At 37.8% G+C, this 19,358-nt stretch overlaps 1 protein-coding gene across 9 annotated transcripts in view; it reads right to left on the reverse strand.

Moving 5' to 3' along the window:
* The window catches only part of LOC127985863 (retinoic acid receptor RXR-alpha-A), a 143,431-nt gene that overhangs the window by 66,017 nt on the left and 58,056 nt on the right, over positions 1-19,358 (reverse strand). For all 9 annotated transcript variants that reach the window (XM_052588060.1, XM_052588062.1, XM_052588056.1 and 6 more), the window contains exon 2: positions 6,484-6,594. In XM_052588060.1, the coding sequence (XP_052444020.1) occupies positions 6,484-6,594 (111 nt within the window). The remainder of the gene's footprint in view (positions 1-6,483; positions 6,595-19,358) is intronic.

Below are 19,358 nucleotides of genomic sequence, written 5' to 3' on the forward strand. Positions count from 1 at the left end.
TGGAAAGACCATATAATCTCACTCAATTTCCAGCGGTCAACTGAACTATAAACACATCTAAACTTAGAGAGGTTTATACAAAACTTCATATACAGTTTTTCCAAGAACGCCAGCCTTTTGTTTTCATTTAAGTTCACATTCTGGCATCTAGCGGAAAAACACAACAAAAGAGATGGAAATGTCTTTTGGTGTATGAATTACTCACGTTTAGAGGAAAAACCTTGCAATTTCTGTGCCGATTAAAGGGATAGTTCACCCAAAAATATAAATTCTGTCATTAATTACTGACCCTCATGTCGTTCCAAACCCATAAACAGAACAGAAATTAAGTTATTTTTGGTGAAATCCGAAAGCTTTCTGAACCTCCATAGACAGCAAAGCAACTGACATATTCAAGGGCCAAAAAAGGTAGTAAGGACATCATTAAAATAGTCCATTTGACAACAGTGGTTCAACCGTAATTTTATGAAACTACGAGAATACTTTTTTTGCGCACAAAGAAAATGAAAATAATAACTTGTTGAACAAAGCCGTTATTTCGGTTTTCTTTGTCATTATTTTTGTTTTCTTTGTTGGTGTTTTTTGATAACTTTATCATCTGTACAGTTTTAGAGAGAAACAGGATATTCTTTGAATAAAACACTGTAGTTTAGAAGAAGGTTTGTCTATTAGGCAGTGATTGGATTTTGAAGTTTTCTATATTAAAGCTAGTTAAATGAGAGGAATCAATAAATCTATTAAAAAATTTTTTATTGCATGTGTCACTTAATCTTTCACAATAAAACCAGTAAAATGCATTTAAACAAATAAGTCCAATAAGTAAGCAGGCAGGGTAAATTATGATTTCATGTTGACTTCAAAAGTGACCTCAAGCTGTGATCAGCATAAATTAACGGTTAATGAAGAAACAGTCTGAGAGAGCCAGGCAAAGTCTGTGCATCCCAGAGGGCAGTGAGATGCAGGGCGAAACACGCCGTTGTCGCCCACCCTCCCCCCTCGGTCAGCTTTTGACAATGAGATAGGATTTCACTGTGATGGTGGCACAGAGAGATTAAGAGCTCAAAGATTTATCAAAAGCTTAGTCGCTCCGATTTTTTCCCTGACCCAGACGCAACGAGCGGCTTCTATCACACTGTGCCAATGTGAGCACTACTTCCTCCGTTTCTAACTCTTTCCCTTTTTTTTGGTTTCTTTTGTGTCCTCCTCCAGTTTTGGAGCTATCTCACAAAAAACTTCTGTCTCACACACTTTTGTTTCACACTATCCAGACTCTTACTGTCTATCTGGCTCTGATCAGCACACATCATTGAATGTCAGCTAGGCTCACCTTCAGATGGGGATGGCGAATCAACTAAATGATAATGCCCTCACACATCACAGATCCCTGTATAAATCAGACACACTCCAAAAAAAAAAAAACTAAACAAAAAAAACCTGACCAATCCAAATATTCTAAGCTCTAAGCTTTTTAGGCCACGTTGTGTGTGTTGTCCTGCAGTTAGCTGAGGGAAAAGTGTGGCTGTGTGTTTTGTGTTTAATAATTATTAAAAAATAAATTAAATTTATTATAGAACATCTATATATCTATCTATAGTAATAATAATAATGAAGTTACTGTTATTTAAATGATTACTACTATTATTAATACTACTAATAAATTATTACACATCCAGTTGCATATTATATATATATACTAGGGCTGTGCGATCAATTGAAATCGTCATAAAATCACAATTTGAGCGTGCATGATTTCTAAATCGCTTTATAGCATGATTTTCTGCAGCCCGACCTCCCGCAGTATGCTATCCTAACCAATCAGAATGCAGCACAGCTAAATGGAGCGCGAGAACAGAACAGACTGGGCATATGCCTATGTAACTCCAGGTTCACACACACTGTCTGCGATGCGCATTTTTTCCGAGCCCATGTTAACGGATCAGAGCGTCCACACTGCAGATGTGAAAGATGTGAAAAATGTGAACAGGAAAGGTTAGAAATAGAAAGGTGCAAAAATAATAAATATCTAGCGCATGAGAATAGAGATTGTTGTGAGTGCAAAGGACGCAGTTTGAGCGAGAGGAGACGTTTTAAGTGCGCATACTCTTTCCGGGCGAGTGCAGCGTATATCTGAGCACGCACGTCTGTTTTCTACGAACAAGGCATTCCAAAAAAAAAAAATAAAAAAAAAAATCCCTTGACACAGGATTTATTTATTATTATTATTATTGCCATATGTCTAGACATTTTGTCACACCTTTACTTAGTGATTATTTTGAGCTAGGTCTGTTCCAGAGACATGTTGCAACTTTTTGATAAAACTCTAATTGATTTTCTTTTGGGAATACGTTTCAAATTCATACTGAATGCATTTATGTCGGTGTGTGTCAAAATCATGATTAAAATCGCAATCGCAAAATTGATCAAAGAAATCGCGATAGGTTTTTTTTTTTTTTCATATAGCACAGCCCTAGTATATACTACTATTACTACTACTACTAATAATAAATAGAGCAACAAAATATATATATATATATATATATATATATATATATATATATAGGTCAAACTGATCTCTACTTCACACTTCAGTATTTAAGACTGATTTTTAATAGTTTAGAACACAAAAAAATTCTAATGTTCAGTGTTCTTCTCTCAGCTAAAGATTACTTCACCATATCAATGATAATAGCGCCACAAATGCATGTTCAATGGGCTGAATTATCCTATGACAGACACACTACACTCTGTGCTAATAGATCACAGCGCCTGACGTCCCTGATCCAAAAGTATCTATTTAAAGCCAATATCACAGACACATCCTTCATCATTTTCATTTCAAGAGGCATGGGTATTGTAACACTGGACATGAAAGCCAGCTACTCTCAATTAGCTGGCAGATTAGCACAAAATTTACTTGACGGTGTCACAGGGAAAAATCCATCACATCGAGCCGCATAACTCCCACTTTGCTTCCAGTGTTTACACAGGGCTGATGAGGGGATAAAGTAAAACGTCTCCCCTGGATGAGATCACTCCGATCAAACTTATTTCCACTTCTCCTTATTACAGTCCCAATGTATGGAATGCACTCAATGGTGCGGATACCGAGGGTGGCTGGAGTTTTTAGGACTGCTGCCAGGTCTTTATCAAATAGCTGATGAAAATGAACTCCGAAATCCAATTAGCTCAAACACTTTTGGCAGCCACGACCCAAATAATGACAGACTGCAGGCCCACCGTGAGAATATAAACCAACATGAGTACGCATGACATAGACACATAAAAAATAGCCTCCGAATTGTTATTTCTCCACTGGGTTACCTTTGAAGCCCAGTTTAAATAAATAAGACCATTAAAATAGCCAGGTAGTGATGAATTTGAGAGTGAATAAAGCACCCAACTCTATAATCAACAAGCTGGAGTTTCCAGGCCCCTCTCTGGCGGCCCCAGGCCAACAGGAAGTGGCGAGGATGTGCGTGGACAGCAACCAAAGCCAATTAAAAAACAGGGAGTGCTGAGCAGTAGTTGTAGTTAACGAGCTCCTTTCCTTGACCTCGCTCACCTTTTGACCCCACAGTACCCCTTCCCCTTCCCGTGTGACCACAAGGTCTACAAACACATGCTTTGGTTTCGGAAACCTGACCATATTCCCTTTTTGTCTCTCTGTAGGCCGATGGCAATGTTCCACCAAGCTAAAACACACCCACCACAAGTAAAACATTTCGGTAATTTATTGGGTTAATTTGACCGCCACTTGCCGTAATGGGGCCGCAAAAGTTGTTTCCAAGAACTCTGGACAATAAATAGCCTCCCAATTAATTGGGAGAATTTATGAAGCCATGGGATGCACCACGACCCAACCGATATAATTAAGCGTGGCCAGAAGTAATAAAGCTCGGTTTTGAGGCGTAACTGGAGCTCTAGTAAAGTGATGTCAATAAAAAGTGAATAGTTAAAGAAAACAAAACACACACCTGAAATGAGCCTGACTAAACCCTCAAACCTAATGAAACAACAAAAGACAGAGCCAGCGATCGTCTCCCTCTGTTCGCCAATGAAGTGGTCCTGTCATTGGGGCTCTCCAAACATGGACCATATGTGATTCCAGTGCTGGCAATCAGACTCCATTATGAAGCAGGCGGTTGAGTTCATCAGGAAAAAATTAGCCCGCCACTCGGTCGAGCTCTCCCATTGGCCGGCCACGCGGAGTGCTGCGTTTGAGGGCACCCCAGACATTCCTGTGGATAATCTTTTCCATTCCTCACCTCGCTGCAGCAAGAAGAGCCCAGATCGCAGTACAAGGACGGCATTGTGAGGCCCCTGCACAGCCATTTTTTAAGTGCTCCCTCTTGCACACTTCATTTGAGCGCTTTTCTTTAAAAAATAATATTAATAAAACATTTAGCGCATTTGAAATGAAGTTGGAATTGAAAGACGACGCCGTGTTTCTCACAGCCCCTTTCCAGTAAGACTATGTTTTGTAAAAAAAAAAACTAAAACAATGTAAAAACCACTAGAAGCCAAAGTAATAATGCCACATCAGGGATTCAAATCTCCCTGGGTGACGTTCGTTCTCCTGTTTCGTTTGCCAATGAACCCATGTCATCTTCCTTGCTCCAATGTGTGATTTTGGTCACCACGGTACAAGCAACATGCTAAGACTGGAACACATGCTCGCGTTCTGAAGAGACGCATTTCCTAATCAGAAACACAGCTATTATTACTTCTATAAATGAGCAACTCCAGTTAAGCTAGCCACCACACCAGACCGCAGGGTTTCCACAGTAACTGTGAACAGACTGCTGAGCACCACGCAGGGTTTTAAAGACTGGTTCTCCACAAGCTCTATTATGGGCTTTGGAAAAGACAATATGTAGACAGAAATCATTTTTATAGGCAAACCCATTTGTGTTGCCAAAGCTCTCTGGAGCGTCTTAAGACCACCACGCCAGCTTGCGGAAATATTTAACAGTTTTTACAAACAGAACAACTTCCGAGCGAATGGCTCGGAGTAAAGCAACTACGCTGAAGAATCCTCTCTGTATACGATCTATAAAAGTAGCCCTTTGTTGTGAGTTATGTGTGCAGACTGTCTGTAGTAGCTATTAAAAAGATTCTTGCCATGCCTTTCAGGGTTGAGAGAGTATAAAACATGCATTCAAACACATGGGTACGTGAGGGATAAAAGAGTCTTAAACTTGAGCTTCTAAGCTAACATTTAACCCTATGGGACTTTTGTAAAAATGGATTTATTAAAATACGCCAAGATGTGAATGGTAAAACCAATCCTTCTTTAAAAACAAAAACAAATAGATGAATCGAAATGGTATTTACCTTTAATGGCATATGAATGAGGTCTCCCAAAAAGCACCTGGCACATATGTGGGGCCACTTTTATAAATATACAGAAATGGCTCTTATTTGGTGTTGTAAAAAGGTTGCATATATGCTCTGATGGGGAAAAAGTTATGCTAAATGCAACTAATTAAATGCAAGCAGCCAGCCATATAATTGTGCATATATAGAATAGAAAAACAAATTGGCTTATCAGTTTTTAAAAGTAAACATTTTACATGTTGATGATGTTAAAGGTCATCTGTCCAATCAAACTAAATTATTTAGCTACAAATTGATTTGTCAGTTAACTGAGCATACATCATGATCATATACAGGTTGCTTGTCATGTCTTTATCCAAAACGGTCAAATTAATTCATTTCAGTGTTTTAATGTGAGGACATTTGCATTTGTACGATTAATAATTTTTGGAAGAAAACAAACCAGATGAGAACCGCTGTCCTACTTGTAAACTTCAGCACTGAATTGATTTTTGTTGAACCTCTTGGATTGATTCTTTAAAAAGATCCAGTTCATAAGAATCATTTGATCACCAACTAAACATGCTGCGCTATATGTTTGCAAAGCCAAGGCAATAAAAAGACATGTAACAAAACATGTTTACACCCAAGCCAACAGCAATCCATTCCCCACATACCACAGAGTCACAGCTGGAATGTGCCCCATAAGGATCCCTCAGAGGAGGCAAGTTGCTAACATGTCCATCAGCTCTTTAAACTAAAATAACAAACTGTAAATCAAACACTGTAAGACCAAAACATATGAAGGGGACCAGACACTAATTCAGATTAGAGGGTAGTTTGAATGTGCACACAAGATACGTCTTGTTTCTTGCAAACGCAGACATATTACAAGACCAGACATATTTGGCATGAGTTACAGCCGAGTACAGTGGAAATCCATTAAGAGCTCTAAATATGACTTCAATGCATTGATATATGCATGTATCTTTAGTGTTCTTCAAAGTAAGAACCATGAGGTTTCATGGGAACGGTTGACGCACACAAAAAAAGCAGGATTATTTTATTGTGGGGATACACAGCCTGCCAAAAGACGAGTTATTGCTGAAAGTTTATGCGCTGTGGAGAGCATAAGCGATTGTGCAGTTCTCAGTATGCATATGTTACCTGTAGAAAGCCTGCGTTGATGAAGGGCACACATTCCGCTGAAACACGTGCATGCTTCTGCTCGTCCTCTCTGAGGTGGCGGTGGTATCGAGCACTGGGGTTTCAGGAACCCTATGGGAAAAACAAATGAGAATGGACTTTTACTACATGCATCATGATGATTCATAATGACAAAGTTAATTCATTAATTCATCAACATAACTGTAATGTTGTAATTAATGTAATGTTAATATTAATAAATAACTTTAATCTGCACCAAACCAATGCAACATGAAATAACTAGAGCATAACAAATTCACAATATTATATAAAATTAAAAAAAAAAAAAAAAAAAAAAAATTATATATATATATATTAGTGTGTGTATACTGTATATATGAACAAAACACACACACATTTTTCTTTTTTTGCAAATAAATAAATAAATAATGTACATTTTACTCTAATGTAAAAGATGCACTTCTGATTGGCCACTTCAATACCAGACTGGCAGACCTGTCAGAGCAGATGCTTGTTTGCCCTTTATATTTGAAATGGATCTTTTAAAGCACCAACATTATTTGACTCGTCCTGCGTCGTGTATTGACCCTCTATCTGCCACAGCTAGCCCTGGCCGACCCCTCACATTTCCAGGCTGGCCCTATTCTCTAACCCACAACCCTAGTGGCAGCCGGACATGCGAGTCGGGGCTACAAAAAATGCTGGGGGGGGGGTGGTAAAGGGGTGAGATCAGAGGCGGATGACTCAGTATTAGCAAAAGGCCAGATGATACAGGGTAAGAAGCCATGCTGTGCATCTCAGCGGCTTTAGGCCATTCCTCACACTAGGACCTTTTCTCTGGTACAATGGGTTAACAGATATCATCACCCATGTGGGCGAGAGATCATAGGATGGTATCCGCAAGGGCTTTGCTTTCAATCAATATTGAAGACAATCTTGAACGGACAGGTTTACCCACAACTAAATATTACTCACTCTCATTTTGTTGACTTACCTTCTTCTGTAAAACACAAAAGTTAAATTTGAGAAATATTCCAGATTTCCTATATTTAATTAAATTGCATCCAAAATAAAAGTTTTTGTTTATATATGTATGTGTACTGTTTACACACACACACACACATGCAGTATATACTTTGATCATATTTACATGTATATACAGTACACATATATTCATATTCGTAAAAAAAAAATTATATATATATATATATATATATATATATATATATATATATATATATATATATATATATACACACATACACACACAATTTTTTTTTCATATATACATGCACGTGTTTATAACCACATAATAACCACTCTCCTACATGGTTTCTTTATTTGTTTTTAACAGCAGAATTATTATATAGATATTTATGATATTATGGATGAATAAACATCCCGCTGTGCTGTGCTACTCATATTTATCACGTGATAAAAAACAAGGTTGTCCTGCTCACTTCACAGTTGCCGAGTAAAATTTATAATGAGAAGACACGCATTTACACAACACTTTATTCAAACGGAAGAGCCGCTCGTTCCGTGCGTCAGACGTCATTATGTTATTTCTGCATAATATGTCATTGCGTTATTTCTGCGTCAGTGCACATTCGTGGTCCTTTCAGGTTCATGGTTCAATACGATCGAGTGTTTACATTACATGTATTAGAAGAGGAATAAACCACCCCCTTCAATCCGATCAAAATTTCATTCGGATCGAGCTCAATCAGATCAATTAAAGTGTTTATATGAATGTTTTTCAATCCGATTGAGCTGTCAATCCGATTACAAACGGATTATTTCGGTGCATGTAAACGTAGCCACTGACTCAATTCTGCGGTTTCAGAAATGGCTTGGAGTTACTTTAAATACTTTAAAACCTTTTTAAAAAATGTGAACAAACCATAAAAAGTCAACATAATTTTTTAAATAATGTTTAAACCAATCATAAAACTAAGAGAGCAAAATAAGACCACTCCATGCTAGCAGATAGACTGACATTTGAAGATCTAACTTCTGCTATAGTCTACTTTCACAAGTCAACTGAGGATGCTTGATGACTCACAGAGCCAATAAGAGACAGGATGAGCGATCTTGCGCTGAATGTGCACCGAATGATCTTAAAAAGCTTGTAGACCTTTCGAATCGAAGTGAACGTGAAGAGCGAAGGGCAGCCGCATCCCCCCACTCTGGTCCCTGCTCAATAAAGCGCCTTTACTTCCACCATGAAAAACATGTCATTCCAGATGAGCTCAGCCAATGACATTTAAAACAGGCACAGGGATATTGAATTAGTTCCCCATGATAAGCTGGCTGGGATGCTGATGCTCTGGTCTAAAAGGGGGGGAAGGGACAGGAAACGGACGGACGGACTGCCTGTTAGGTGCCTGCTGCAGCTGTTTGATTAAAATGACAAAAACGTGGAAATGTCAGAGAGAGGCGATAAACCTTAAAAAATTATACCAAGGCAAGTTAATACATACAATGTGAGAGAAAAGATCTCTGAAAACAGATGAAGAAAGTCATGAACAGCAACAACCAAACTTTTACTTAGCCCAAAAATAACACCCCCCCCCCCCCCCAAAACTCATAGCTAGTAAACTACAATTTACAAACAAACAAATACATAAATAACTAAATAAATAGTAGACTTGTGTTCCATATTTCTAAAGGATTGTTCACACCGGGATAATGATCAAGTGCAATTATTACTGACATTTAATGGCTAAACAAAGGGCACCAATATTAGTTGGCACACCGACGCGCAAAATGACAGGCGTAAAAGCGTAATTAAAAAAATGCCTCAGTCTCATTTATTTTTGGTTTGATGCGCCGTTTTAAAAACTGGCCTAGCCCAAAACGGTCTTACCGAGAACACATTGATGTCTATCGATGAAGAGGAAGTAAGTAAACGAAGAAGATGCATCGAGGCAAGATAAACTTCCCAGATAACTTCCCCCTTCAGCAGATAACTTCCCCCTTCAATGAGCTGTTAACTTGAAAATCATTGCAACTGGTTCATCGAGTCAGTGAGTTGAACTTATGATCTGAATCTGTTCAATGTCATGAATGGATCATTATTGAGCTAGCTGATCTGATGCGATTTCCATGTTAACAGTTTACTGGAGGGGAAGAGTATCAGCAACTCAGATCTCCTCAAACAAATCAAATTAAAAAAAAAGCATTTAAGTCTTAGATCTGACTAGTTTTTGTTCATTTTTGTTCAGTGTGGTTTGAAAAAAAAAAATAGCTGAAGTATGCATCAATGAACAATCAGCATCATGTGAAAACCACAAGAGATTAAAGGAAACTGTTAAACATATGAACATAAGTCTGATTATATATCAGGTGATTAGTCATTGCTTATTGGAGAATTTGCACAGATTAAAGTGTAAGCCTATTCATAAATGCAGCAGGAGTCTGGTAGATGCAGTAAAAAGAACAGCACATAAAAGATATTATGTTTTCACACTTCTGCTTTCTAGGACACACTTCATCTATCGTGTTAAATCCAGCAAGCGTAAACCAAATTAAGCATGTAATACAAGGCTTGAACATGGCTGAAATAAATAGGCTGTAATCAACGACGGTCATCAAAATGAATTTAGGCCATTGGGGACACGTTTCCCTGTGGCGTATCCCTTGTTCCCTGGCTCGACTGGTCAGCAGGGCCCATTAGCTCTTGCCTAAATCCCAGACGGAGTGAATCACCTTCATTTCAGCACAACAGATTCCATATTGTGTAACCAGTGAAGGGCAGACAATGACACATCCCCGCTCGCTCTGAGCGATGTCACTGAAAATTACTGCGTTAACACATGAGCTAAGACTCCCAGTCGACCTCAGCTTTTCCAAAAACACGGGTAATGCGGAAGGACAGGAACCACCAAAAAAAAAGGAAAAGGAGAGGGGGAAAAGGAAGTTCTCAATCACAATCCCGAAGAAAAAAGGAAATGCTACAGACAAGCTTGAATTTTGCCAAATATGCTCGACTTCATAATGGATTCAATTAAAATCATATTTCCTGTAATATTACAGCACTCACAGTTTAATTTCTGAATTAGATGCCAGTGACAGACAAGCTATTCTACCTTTTATTCATGGGTTTTAATCAGAGACGTGAGTAAACAACCCACGGTGTGAACGTGTGATTGTATCTTAAACAGTCTTGATGAATATTAAGATCAAGTAATCTTTCTTTTAACAGTTCCTCTGGACTCAACCTTTATGTCTAGGCGCAAAAACCCCTGATTAGTCAAGTTTAATGTAGCTCTCTTGATTCAGCATCCTGAATCAGTAGCCAATCTGCACTGAGTAAATATACAGTAGACTGGCTCATTAAGACAAAGAATATTGTGCTTATAAAAATAGACCCTATAATTTTTCACATTATGAAATATAATGCTTAGGCACGCTGTCATTTAAGTGCATGATAATGTACAGTCAGGCTGTCATTATAACAAAATAAATGCCGGCTTGTAATATGAAATCCAGCACAATGAGGAGGAGCTGACGTTGTTTTATTGAGTGAAAAGAAAGAGATAGAGGAGCCATACAAGAGACTAGCACAGTTATAACCAGTCTGGGATGGCTACAAAAACATCTGGTCAATCAGAATCAAATAATGATAAAGGAAAGGAAAGGACATGACATGTGGCCAAGTATGGTGTCCCATACTTAAAATCTGTGCTCTGCATTTAACCCATCAAAGTGCACACACACAGCACTGAGTAGTGAACACGCATACACCGTGAACACACACCCAGAGATGGGAACTGCTTAAAACAACCTGAATTCCAGTTGTTGTGTTTCAAGAGTTATTATATTTAAACACTCTCGCTGTGGACACACATGCCAAATGCGGTTGTCTTAACCATGTTTCCTTGTTCTCTCTTGGCCTATGAGTGTATTCCACTGTGGTGTCCAAAAATGAACTTCAGATGTTTGCTTTCCACTTACAGAAATAATCAGGCAGAGAAGCCTCTCATTAGATTCAATTACCACACTGACAGTTACGCTACCATCTGACGGACATAACCTCCACAGTGCTTTAATCAAAGCCCATCAAGGATGACAGCCTGACTTTGTTGGGTCTCCTGGTTAAACCCCAAAAGCTACTAACTCCGATGTATCTGGAAATCAATGACGCATATACACTTTGCTCTTTCACTGGAGAACGCATGCATTGGAAGCTGATCAGCATGAAGGAACTTTTGCTCAGCAAACTGTCTGTTTCGACTGGAAACCTTCTCCCTGTACCTTTCTGTCAAGCCTTTGTTCTCTCCTCGAAAATAACCCAATGTGACGTTGCAGACCGTAACGAATTTTGACTTCATGTTTAGTCAGCGAAACTTTGTTTCCAAGGGGATTGAAAAAAGGGGACAGTGTCCAGAGGTCAAGATAAAAGCGAAAGACATAAAACACAAGGAGGACTTGAATAGCTTTACATTTTACGTGAAGCTGTAACACATTCAGGCTTTTTCTCCCAGTGAAGGTCCCCACAGGAGGCGTAACCCTACCTCGCTCTGAAATTCCAGCCTTAACAAGGCCACTGCAGAGACCACAGGTGTTCTGGCTTGAACAATCAAAGAATAAAAAAAATAATAAAAAAAAGACGGGACAGGTCACATGGCCTGACACCAGGTTTGCCTGCCGGCCCCACACTGAGCGCAGTGGTTTTAGGTGTCAAGTCAAAGGCCATTTTCAGACCACACTAAGCTGATATCATCAGGTGCTTGCAGTTTTAAACTAAATACCACAGTCACCCCCTGCCACACTAACTGCCCATGAACCCATAACCACCGACCTTCCTGTGCCAGCCTTTTTAGACTGCTTACTAAGCCACATCCCTCTACAGAACAGCTGAGTATCACAATCAAATATATTAAGCAGAACAGACATTTGACACAGGACTGAATAAACTAGCTATGAGAATTAGTCTAATTAATGAAAATGTATTTCACAGCTCATAAATGGCTAATACTAAAATGCTACTCAATTTTGTCGACAGATAAATAAGTTATATAAGGTTTATATTATATACAATAAAATAATAATAATAAAAATAATATTAATTATTATTATTAGTAGTAGTAGTAGTAGTAGTACTACTATTATTATAATATTATACAATATAATAATAATAATAATTATTATTATTATTATTATTATTATTATTATTATTATTATTATTATTTTGTATATATTAATTATTATTATAATGATTTATATAACAATAATTTATTTTCTAATGCTAAAAGTGCATGGCACTGGTAATCAAAATCAATCACAATATGATCACAAAGTCCAATATATACAACAATATATTGTTTTTAATGATAAAAGATAAAACGGTTAGATCAACAATATTTGCTGTCATTGTACCCCTTCAAAGTACCACAGCAATACATAAGACAGACATTATTGAGCACTAAGACAGGTGACGTGATAAATGGTCTTACTTTTAGTAAACATGGACTGTGATCTGTGCCATTCTGTTTTTAATACATATCTCACCTCAACACTCTTAAATGCATTTTGCAAATAATATTGAATATCAGGTGAACTCAAAACCTGCTTAACACTACAACTGGTTATTCAGGAAACCCACCAGCTAAGTGATTTTAAAAATTCCTAGTTTTGCATCACTATTTAACCCTTTCTAGCTTTGTGTCCACAACCTAGCAACACAGGGCTTCAAAAAAAGGGCTTAACACTAGAGGATGTCTTCAGTTGGCTGAAATGATGCGTTTTCTCTAGATGACAAAGTGTGTGTTTGAGTGTGGTTCTGTGTAGGTGTGAAAGGGTTGTGCCACTAACAGTTTTAACCACAGATGTTACTCTCTGTCTCACAATGAATGTTCATTCTGAACATGGCACAGACTCAGCAAGACACCCTCAAGACCAAAGACACACATGCTGCGTCTGACTACTGTTTGTCATGGTGCAGTGTCTCGCTGTTTATTTGGTATCTGTATATTTGCATTGTTATACATGTTTCACAATTGTTTACATTTTTGCAGTGATACATTAATTAGCGAGCCGATCACTGTATTATAACGTGATCATGGCACTGGCACGACTAATAATAATATTTTAAATAGAAGTCAAATTATGTCATTATAGTAGGGTGGAGGGACAGAATTTGAGAAAGAAAGACAGAAAGCAAAAAAAAAAAAAAAGCGGAAAGAGAGAGGAGGGGCCAGGAAGGAAGAAGTAGGCAGTGGTAATGAGGTTAAGGGGGAAATGTTAAAGATGGCTTCTGTTTGTCAGGGCCAGGCCTGCTCAGGGCACATGCTGGAAACAAGGGCTTTACTTTCTGCCCAACGCTTGAAAAGTTCCTTGGGCAAACAGCATAATCAAATTTGTGTGATTGGACTCAGTGAACAGAGAGCTTTCTTTGATGAGAGCTGAGACAAGGAAGCGTTTAAAATCCTGCCGGCCGGCTCACATCTGTACCGTTACTGAACACATGATAGAGTCAGATCTGGAGAAAAGAGAGTGAGAGACACTAAATCCAGAAAAATGCATTTATTTTGATATTTACATCAAGTCGAAACTGACCATAAATTGATTCCAAATGAACAACGATGGAAAACAGCTAGTTTTAAGAGGAGTGGGCTGAGGTTACAGAAGATGACCTGTGCTCCACAAGTACATCCTGTTCTACGTCTAAATGCAAGCAGCATCATTGGACAGAATATTAACCCCATGCTATCACTACCCATCCGGTATTTTGCTTGGTTAAAAAAGTAACATAGGAAACATTCACTTTGTGCAACTTATACAACAACTGATAAAAGTTTGGGGTCAGTAAGTGTGTTTTTTTTTTTGTTTGTTTGTTTTTTAAGCAAGAATGCATTAATTGATCAAAGACTTCCGTTTCAAATAAACACTGTTCTTTTGTATCTCACTTTTCACAAAATGTCTGTTAAATGTTTAGAAAATTGATGAGAAGAAATGCTTCGAGCACCAAATCAACATATGATTTCTGAAGGATCATGCGACACTGACGTAAAGCATGCCGAAAATCCAGCTTCAATTGCATTTTACTATTTGATATTATTAAACAATTATTTTAAACCTTGATAATATATCACTACTGCTGTTTTACTTTTGTTCAAATAAATGCAGCCTTGGTGAACATAAGAGACTTCTAGCAAATATATTAAAATTTACCAACCCAAACTTTTGAATTAAGTGATACTTTTCTGTTATTCCAACGAGTCTTTAAAAATGTCTCAAACTGATAAAAACTATGGTATGAAACAGGAAATGTCAGTAGGTTCTCCACAGAGTAATCAAAAAACACTAAACTTGGGCTTGTTGCCTTAAGTCTGCAAAATTAAAATGAAATAAAAAAACACATTGTTCTGATTTTTTTTTTCTAATTTTTGTGTTCCTGTAGCTCAAGTGGTAGAGCATTGCATTGTGTCAAGCGCAAGGGAACATATGATAGGTAAAAACTGATAGCCTGAATGCACTGTAAGTCGCTTTGTATAAAAGCGTCTGCTAAATGCATAAATTTACTGAGAATATAGCATATGATTAACACTAACTCATAATCTATGTTTCACCAGGAAGATGCATACTGAAAAAAAAATCTATTCAATATAAATAATTCAATAATAGTTGAGGGCTGCATGCATAAACAGAGTGCGACCAGTATAGTCTGATTCACAAAGGAATTACTCTTATGAGTGGGTTCTTTTAATGAATCATTTTAAACTTCAAACTTCAAGTTATAAGTACTTTTGTATGCCTTTATGTGCTTTTTAGAACTTCAACATTTTGGTGTGTGTTCCCTTGCCTTATATGGACTGATAAAGATGTGGTATTTTTCTAAAAATGTTCAAGTCTGATAAGTAGGCCTATGCTTTGGTGCACCAACTAGATCTTAAAAAAAAAAAAATAAATAAATAAAACACATTCAAAATACTCAATGCTTAAATCTCAGTATATCAACAGGGCACCTGTGTCCACATCTCTCATATGATGGCAAACACACAATTATGCAAAGATAAAGAAATCTGAGCATTTGCACTGCATGTGCATTGCCTGCATTGAGTCACTGCACTCACAATGAGAGCGAAACTAACCCGGCAGGTTTGTGGGGCGGCACGAGGCAAGATTACAATCCAGACAAGGACTGCAAACAGTTTGCTGAGCAAACACTCCAGCCTACGAGCATGTGCTTTGAAATGACAGATGAAGAGAGGACCTCATAAGTGATGATGTTCATGTGAATCACTTCCTGCAGTGGCTAATCAAACAGTGAACTTGAATGTGAACATCTTAACTGTAAAATGGAATAAAACGTGCTTTGGAATCAGTGAGGGCTTTCAAGGTCTATTAGAGTTATATTAAAATAGCATGTTTTTTAGTTTAGATACCAACCAGATGTGCAAGTCTGTGTGAAAAAGCTGACACAAGTCTGCAGTCTTTATTGTTTTTCTCCATCTGCATCTCGCAGGCATCTGAAAACAGGAACATTAGCTGGCAATGTAAATAGAGTTGTGATTGCAAAACCATGCAGGTTGCCACTACTAGAGTGGCTGCCTGTTATTGAATTCAATGCATATCGATGATAAATGAAGCGCATGCTGTGTTAATGTATGTGGTAATGACATCAAATCCATTTTCTTGTAAAATAAAGTTATCATAGCTCCTTGTAACCTGAAGCACAACAAAACAATGACTGAATGGACACACAATAAGAACTGGAGACAGAAAACACGCAGATGCTATGGCTGGGTCAAGATGTAAATAGAGAGATTTTCAAACGGCAGTCTAGGAAAAATGTTTAATTTTCAGAGAGAAACTACGTAAAAACTAAATAAATAAAACAAAGATAAAATAATCAGATAAAAGTCAGTTACATAATTCTGAAAACAACAGGTTTTGTTTATAATATAGTTAACATTAAAATATAAAAAAAAGGTTAATAAGTTCATTTTTTTTTTGTATAATTATAGTATACACTATAAAAATATCACTATTTTAAAAACAATTACAGTTATATATACCGTATTTTTTCGTTATTATTTACTATAAGTCGCACCTGAGTATAAGTCGCATCAGTCCAAAAATACGTCATGATGAGGAAAAAAACATATATAAGTCGCACTGGACTATAAGTCGCATTTATTTAGAACCAAGAACCAAGAGAAAACATTACCCTCTATAGTTTTCAGTCTACATACAGTACCGCTCTATGTTTTCAGTGTATACTACAGGAGCACTGAGCAGCATAGAGCGCCCTCTCGTGGCTGTAGACGGTAATGTTTTCCCTTGGTTCATTACTCTCGGTTCATGTCAAATTAATTTTGATAAATAAGTCGCACCTGACTATAAGTCGCAGGACCAACCAAACTATGAAAAAAATTGCGACTTATAGTCCGGAAAATACGGTATATATATATCAGGTAAAATAAGTATTAAACACATCACATCATTTTTCTCAGTAAATATATCTCTAAAGGTGCTGTTGAAATTAAATTTTCACCTGATGTCAGTAACAACCGAAGTAATCCACACATATAAAGAAACTAATACAAATAAGTTCAAAAACTGAGTTCTGTGTAATGAAATGGAATGACCCAGGGGAAAAATATTGAACACATGAAGAAAGGGAGGTACAGAAAGGCAAGGAAAGCCAAGACACCAGCTGAAATCTATCAGTAATTATAAAGCAATCCTCCCCCTTGTTAGTGAAAATTAATATTAGTTGGTTCAGTCCTAACTGATGGCCCATAAAGGGTGTCTCATGACCAACTCGTCACACAAGAAACATTTCATGATGGGTAAAATCAAAGAGCTTTTACTCTAGCAGATACATAGAATATGTATGGTTTCTTGGAGGTTAAATGAAATGCAAAAGGAAAGAGTGGTTTGAAGGGAGAATAGAAGGAGGATTGAATTCTGAGAGAGGGAGAGAAGGAAAACTAGGTCAAGTCACATGACTGAGCGATCAACTGTAGGCAGGATTACATTTCTACAGCATGTGCACTTTACAAAACAAATGTTGACTGCAGCTTTATCTGCGTTTTGTGAAGGACTGAGCCTGGGAATGAGGGGAAGGGGGCGGCTCCAGATCGGCGAGGTGCGAGAGACGTGTGTACTGTGTGTACAGCAAGTTAAACAAACCGGGCCAGAAACGGCAGCATCCTCTCAGACAGAAGAGAGAGACTGTTGTCTGAGTGGACAGGAAGATGCTGTCAAAACAGAACGGCACAATTCTGCTTTAAACTTTTCCAAATATACATCACCTGCCATTTTCACTGTGGATTAACAGTCAGAAAAACTGTCAGAATGAACTTTGGCTACTAAAGAGATCAGTCAATTGTCACTCTGATTTCTCGACAGGATCTCTGTAGGCGGAGTTTCTAGACAGTAACTGGCTTATGATTGGATTAATCTGAAATATATGTAAATTTAAAATGTAAAGCTTTGGTACTTTTTTAATTTTAAATCACTCTTTGATCACTCTTGCTGTAGAGGAGATAATGGAGAATAAATTATTATTACTATTTTTGTGTGTGTGTAAGATTCCCTTTTAGGTGTCGTCTGTGTGCAAGGATTGAATTGTGGTTGCTGCTGTAATAATTTAATATCCTGCGACGGAATTAATAAAAGTATCTAATAATAATTTAAAGATACATGTAAAAAATGAACATATTCAGACACTACATTAATGACGTCATTTAACATGACTTAAAAATGCATAATAATATTTTTTATTACAAATTAGTAGAAAATGAATAGAATTACTGACCTAAGATGATCCACAAAATAAATGTAAAATATATGTGTCGTTCATGCTTTAGCCATAAATCGAGACGAGGTGACAGAATGTGTTGCAAAAAACCTGAAAAAACTGTAGCTGTGTCTAGTGTAGCTAATGCAGGGTGACATCTTACGAGAAGCAAATGTCATGGGTCTAAGCTGACAACACGAAGAAAAAAATGTGCGAGACTGTCAATCAAACACACACTACAGATTGATCCAATCATACGTTTGGCTACACCCTAGAAACTCCGCCTACAGGGCACCAATCACCCAATCAGAGTCACAAATGCGACTGGTGATTTCTACTAAAACCTCAGGGTACTTAAAGGCCAATGTATGAAGTCAAACAAAGTCAGGGTCAATGTTTACTCTCAGATCTGTCAATCACATGACACAATGAAAATCTTTTTTGCAAGATTGGTAAAGCCAAGCCAGCATTCAAGCAAGTATGAAGTGCCAAAGAAAATATACTGTATACAAATAGCCTTGAAGAACACAAAAACCCCAATATAAGATACTAAACAAGAGTGACAGAATGTCATTTGGGTTTAGGAACAAAGGGGCGTATTCAAATCTGAATGAATACAACACATTTGGCCCCTTCCTTATCCATTGATAATGTATGAAAACTCTGTTTGAGAACAACCCACTTCACCCAAAAGCGTTGTGTTGGCGGGTGGGGAAGTGTGTGTTTGGTTCAGTTCAGGGCAGTGATTGTTGATACACACCATGCCCATCGTGTTCTAGGAACGCTGTAAAAAAATAAATAAAAAATCCTGATTTGTGCTGCGTTGGAGGACGTGGTGGGGTGTGTGCAGCGAGGACTGGGAATTAAATAATGTAGAGAGGCAACACACACACACAGACACACACATTTTCGCACACTCGATGATGATGTGCATCAGCCTCTCCCTGCTGTTCCCGATGCAGTCAGGCAGAAAGATCTAGGCCATCTGCACAGCAACACAGAGAAAATAGCTCTGCGCGCAGACAGAGGGGGACACGATTAACCAACTGGCTGCATTTTGCCTATCTCTCGGAGTGAGAGACAGAGAGCGCTAAAATTGAAACGGGCTTTTAGAAATATA

Source organism: Carassius gibelio, chromosome B21 (genome assembly GCF_023724105.1).
Source record: "Carassius gibelio isolate Cgi1373 ecotype wild population from Czech Republic chromosome B21, carGib1.2-hapl.c, whole genome shotgun sequence".
Classification (NCBI taxonomy): domain Eukaryota; kingdom Metazoa; phylum Chordata; class Actinopteri; order Cypriniformes; family Cyprinidae; genus Carassius; species Carassius gibelio.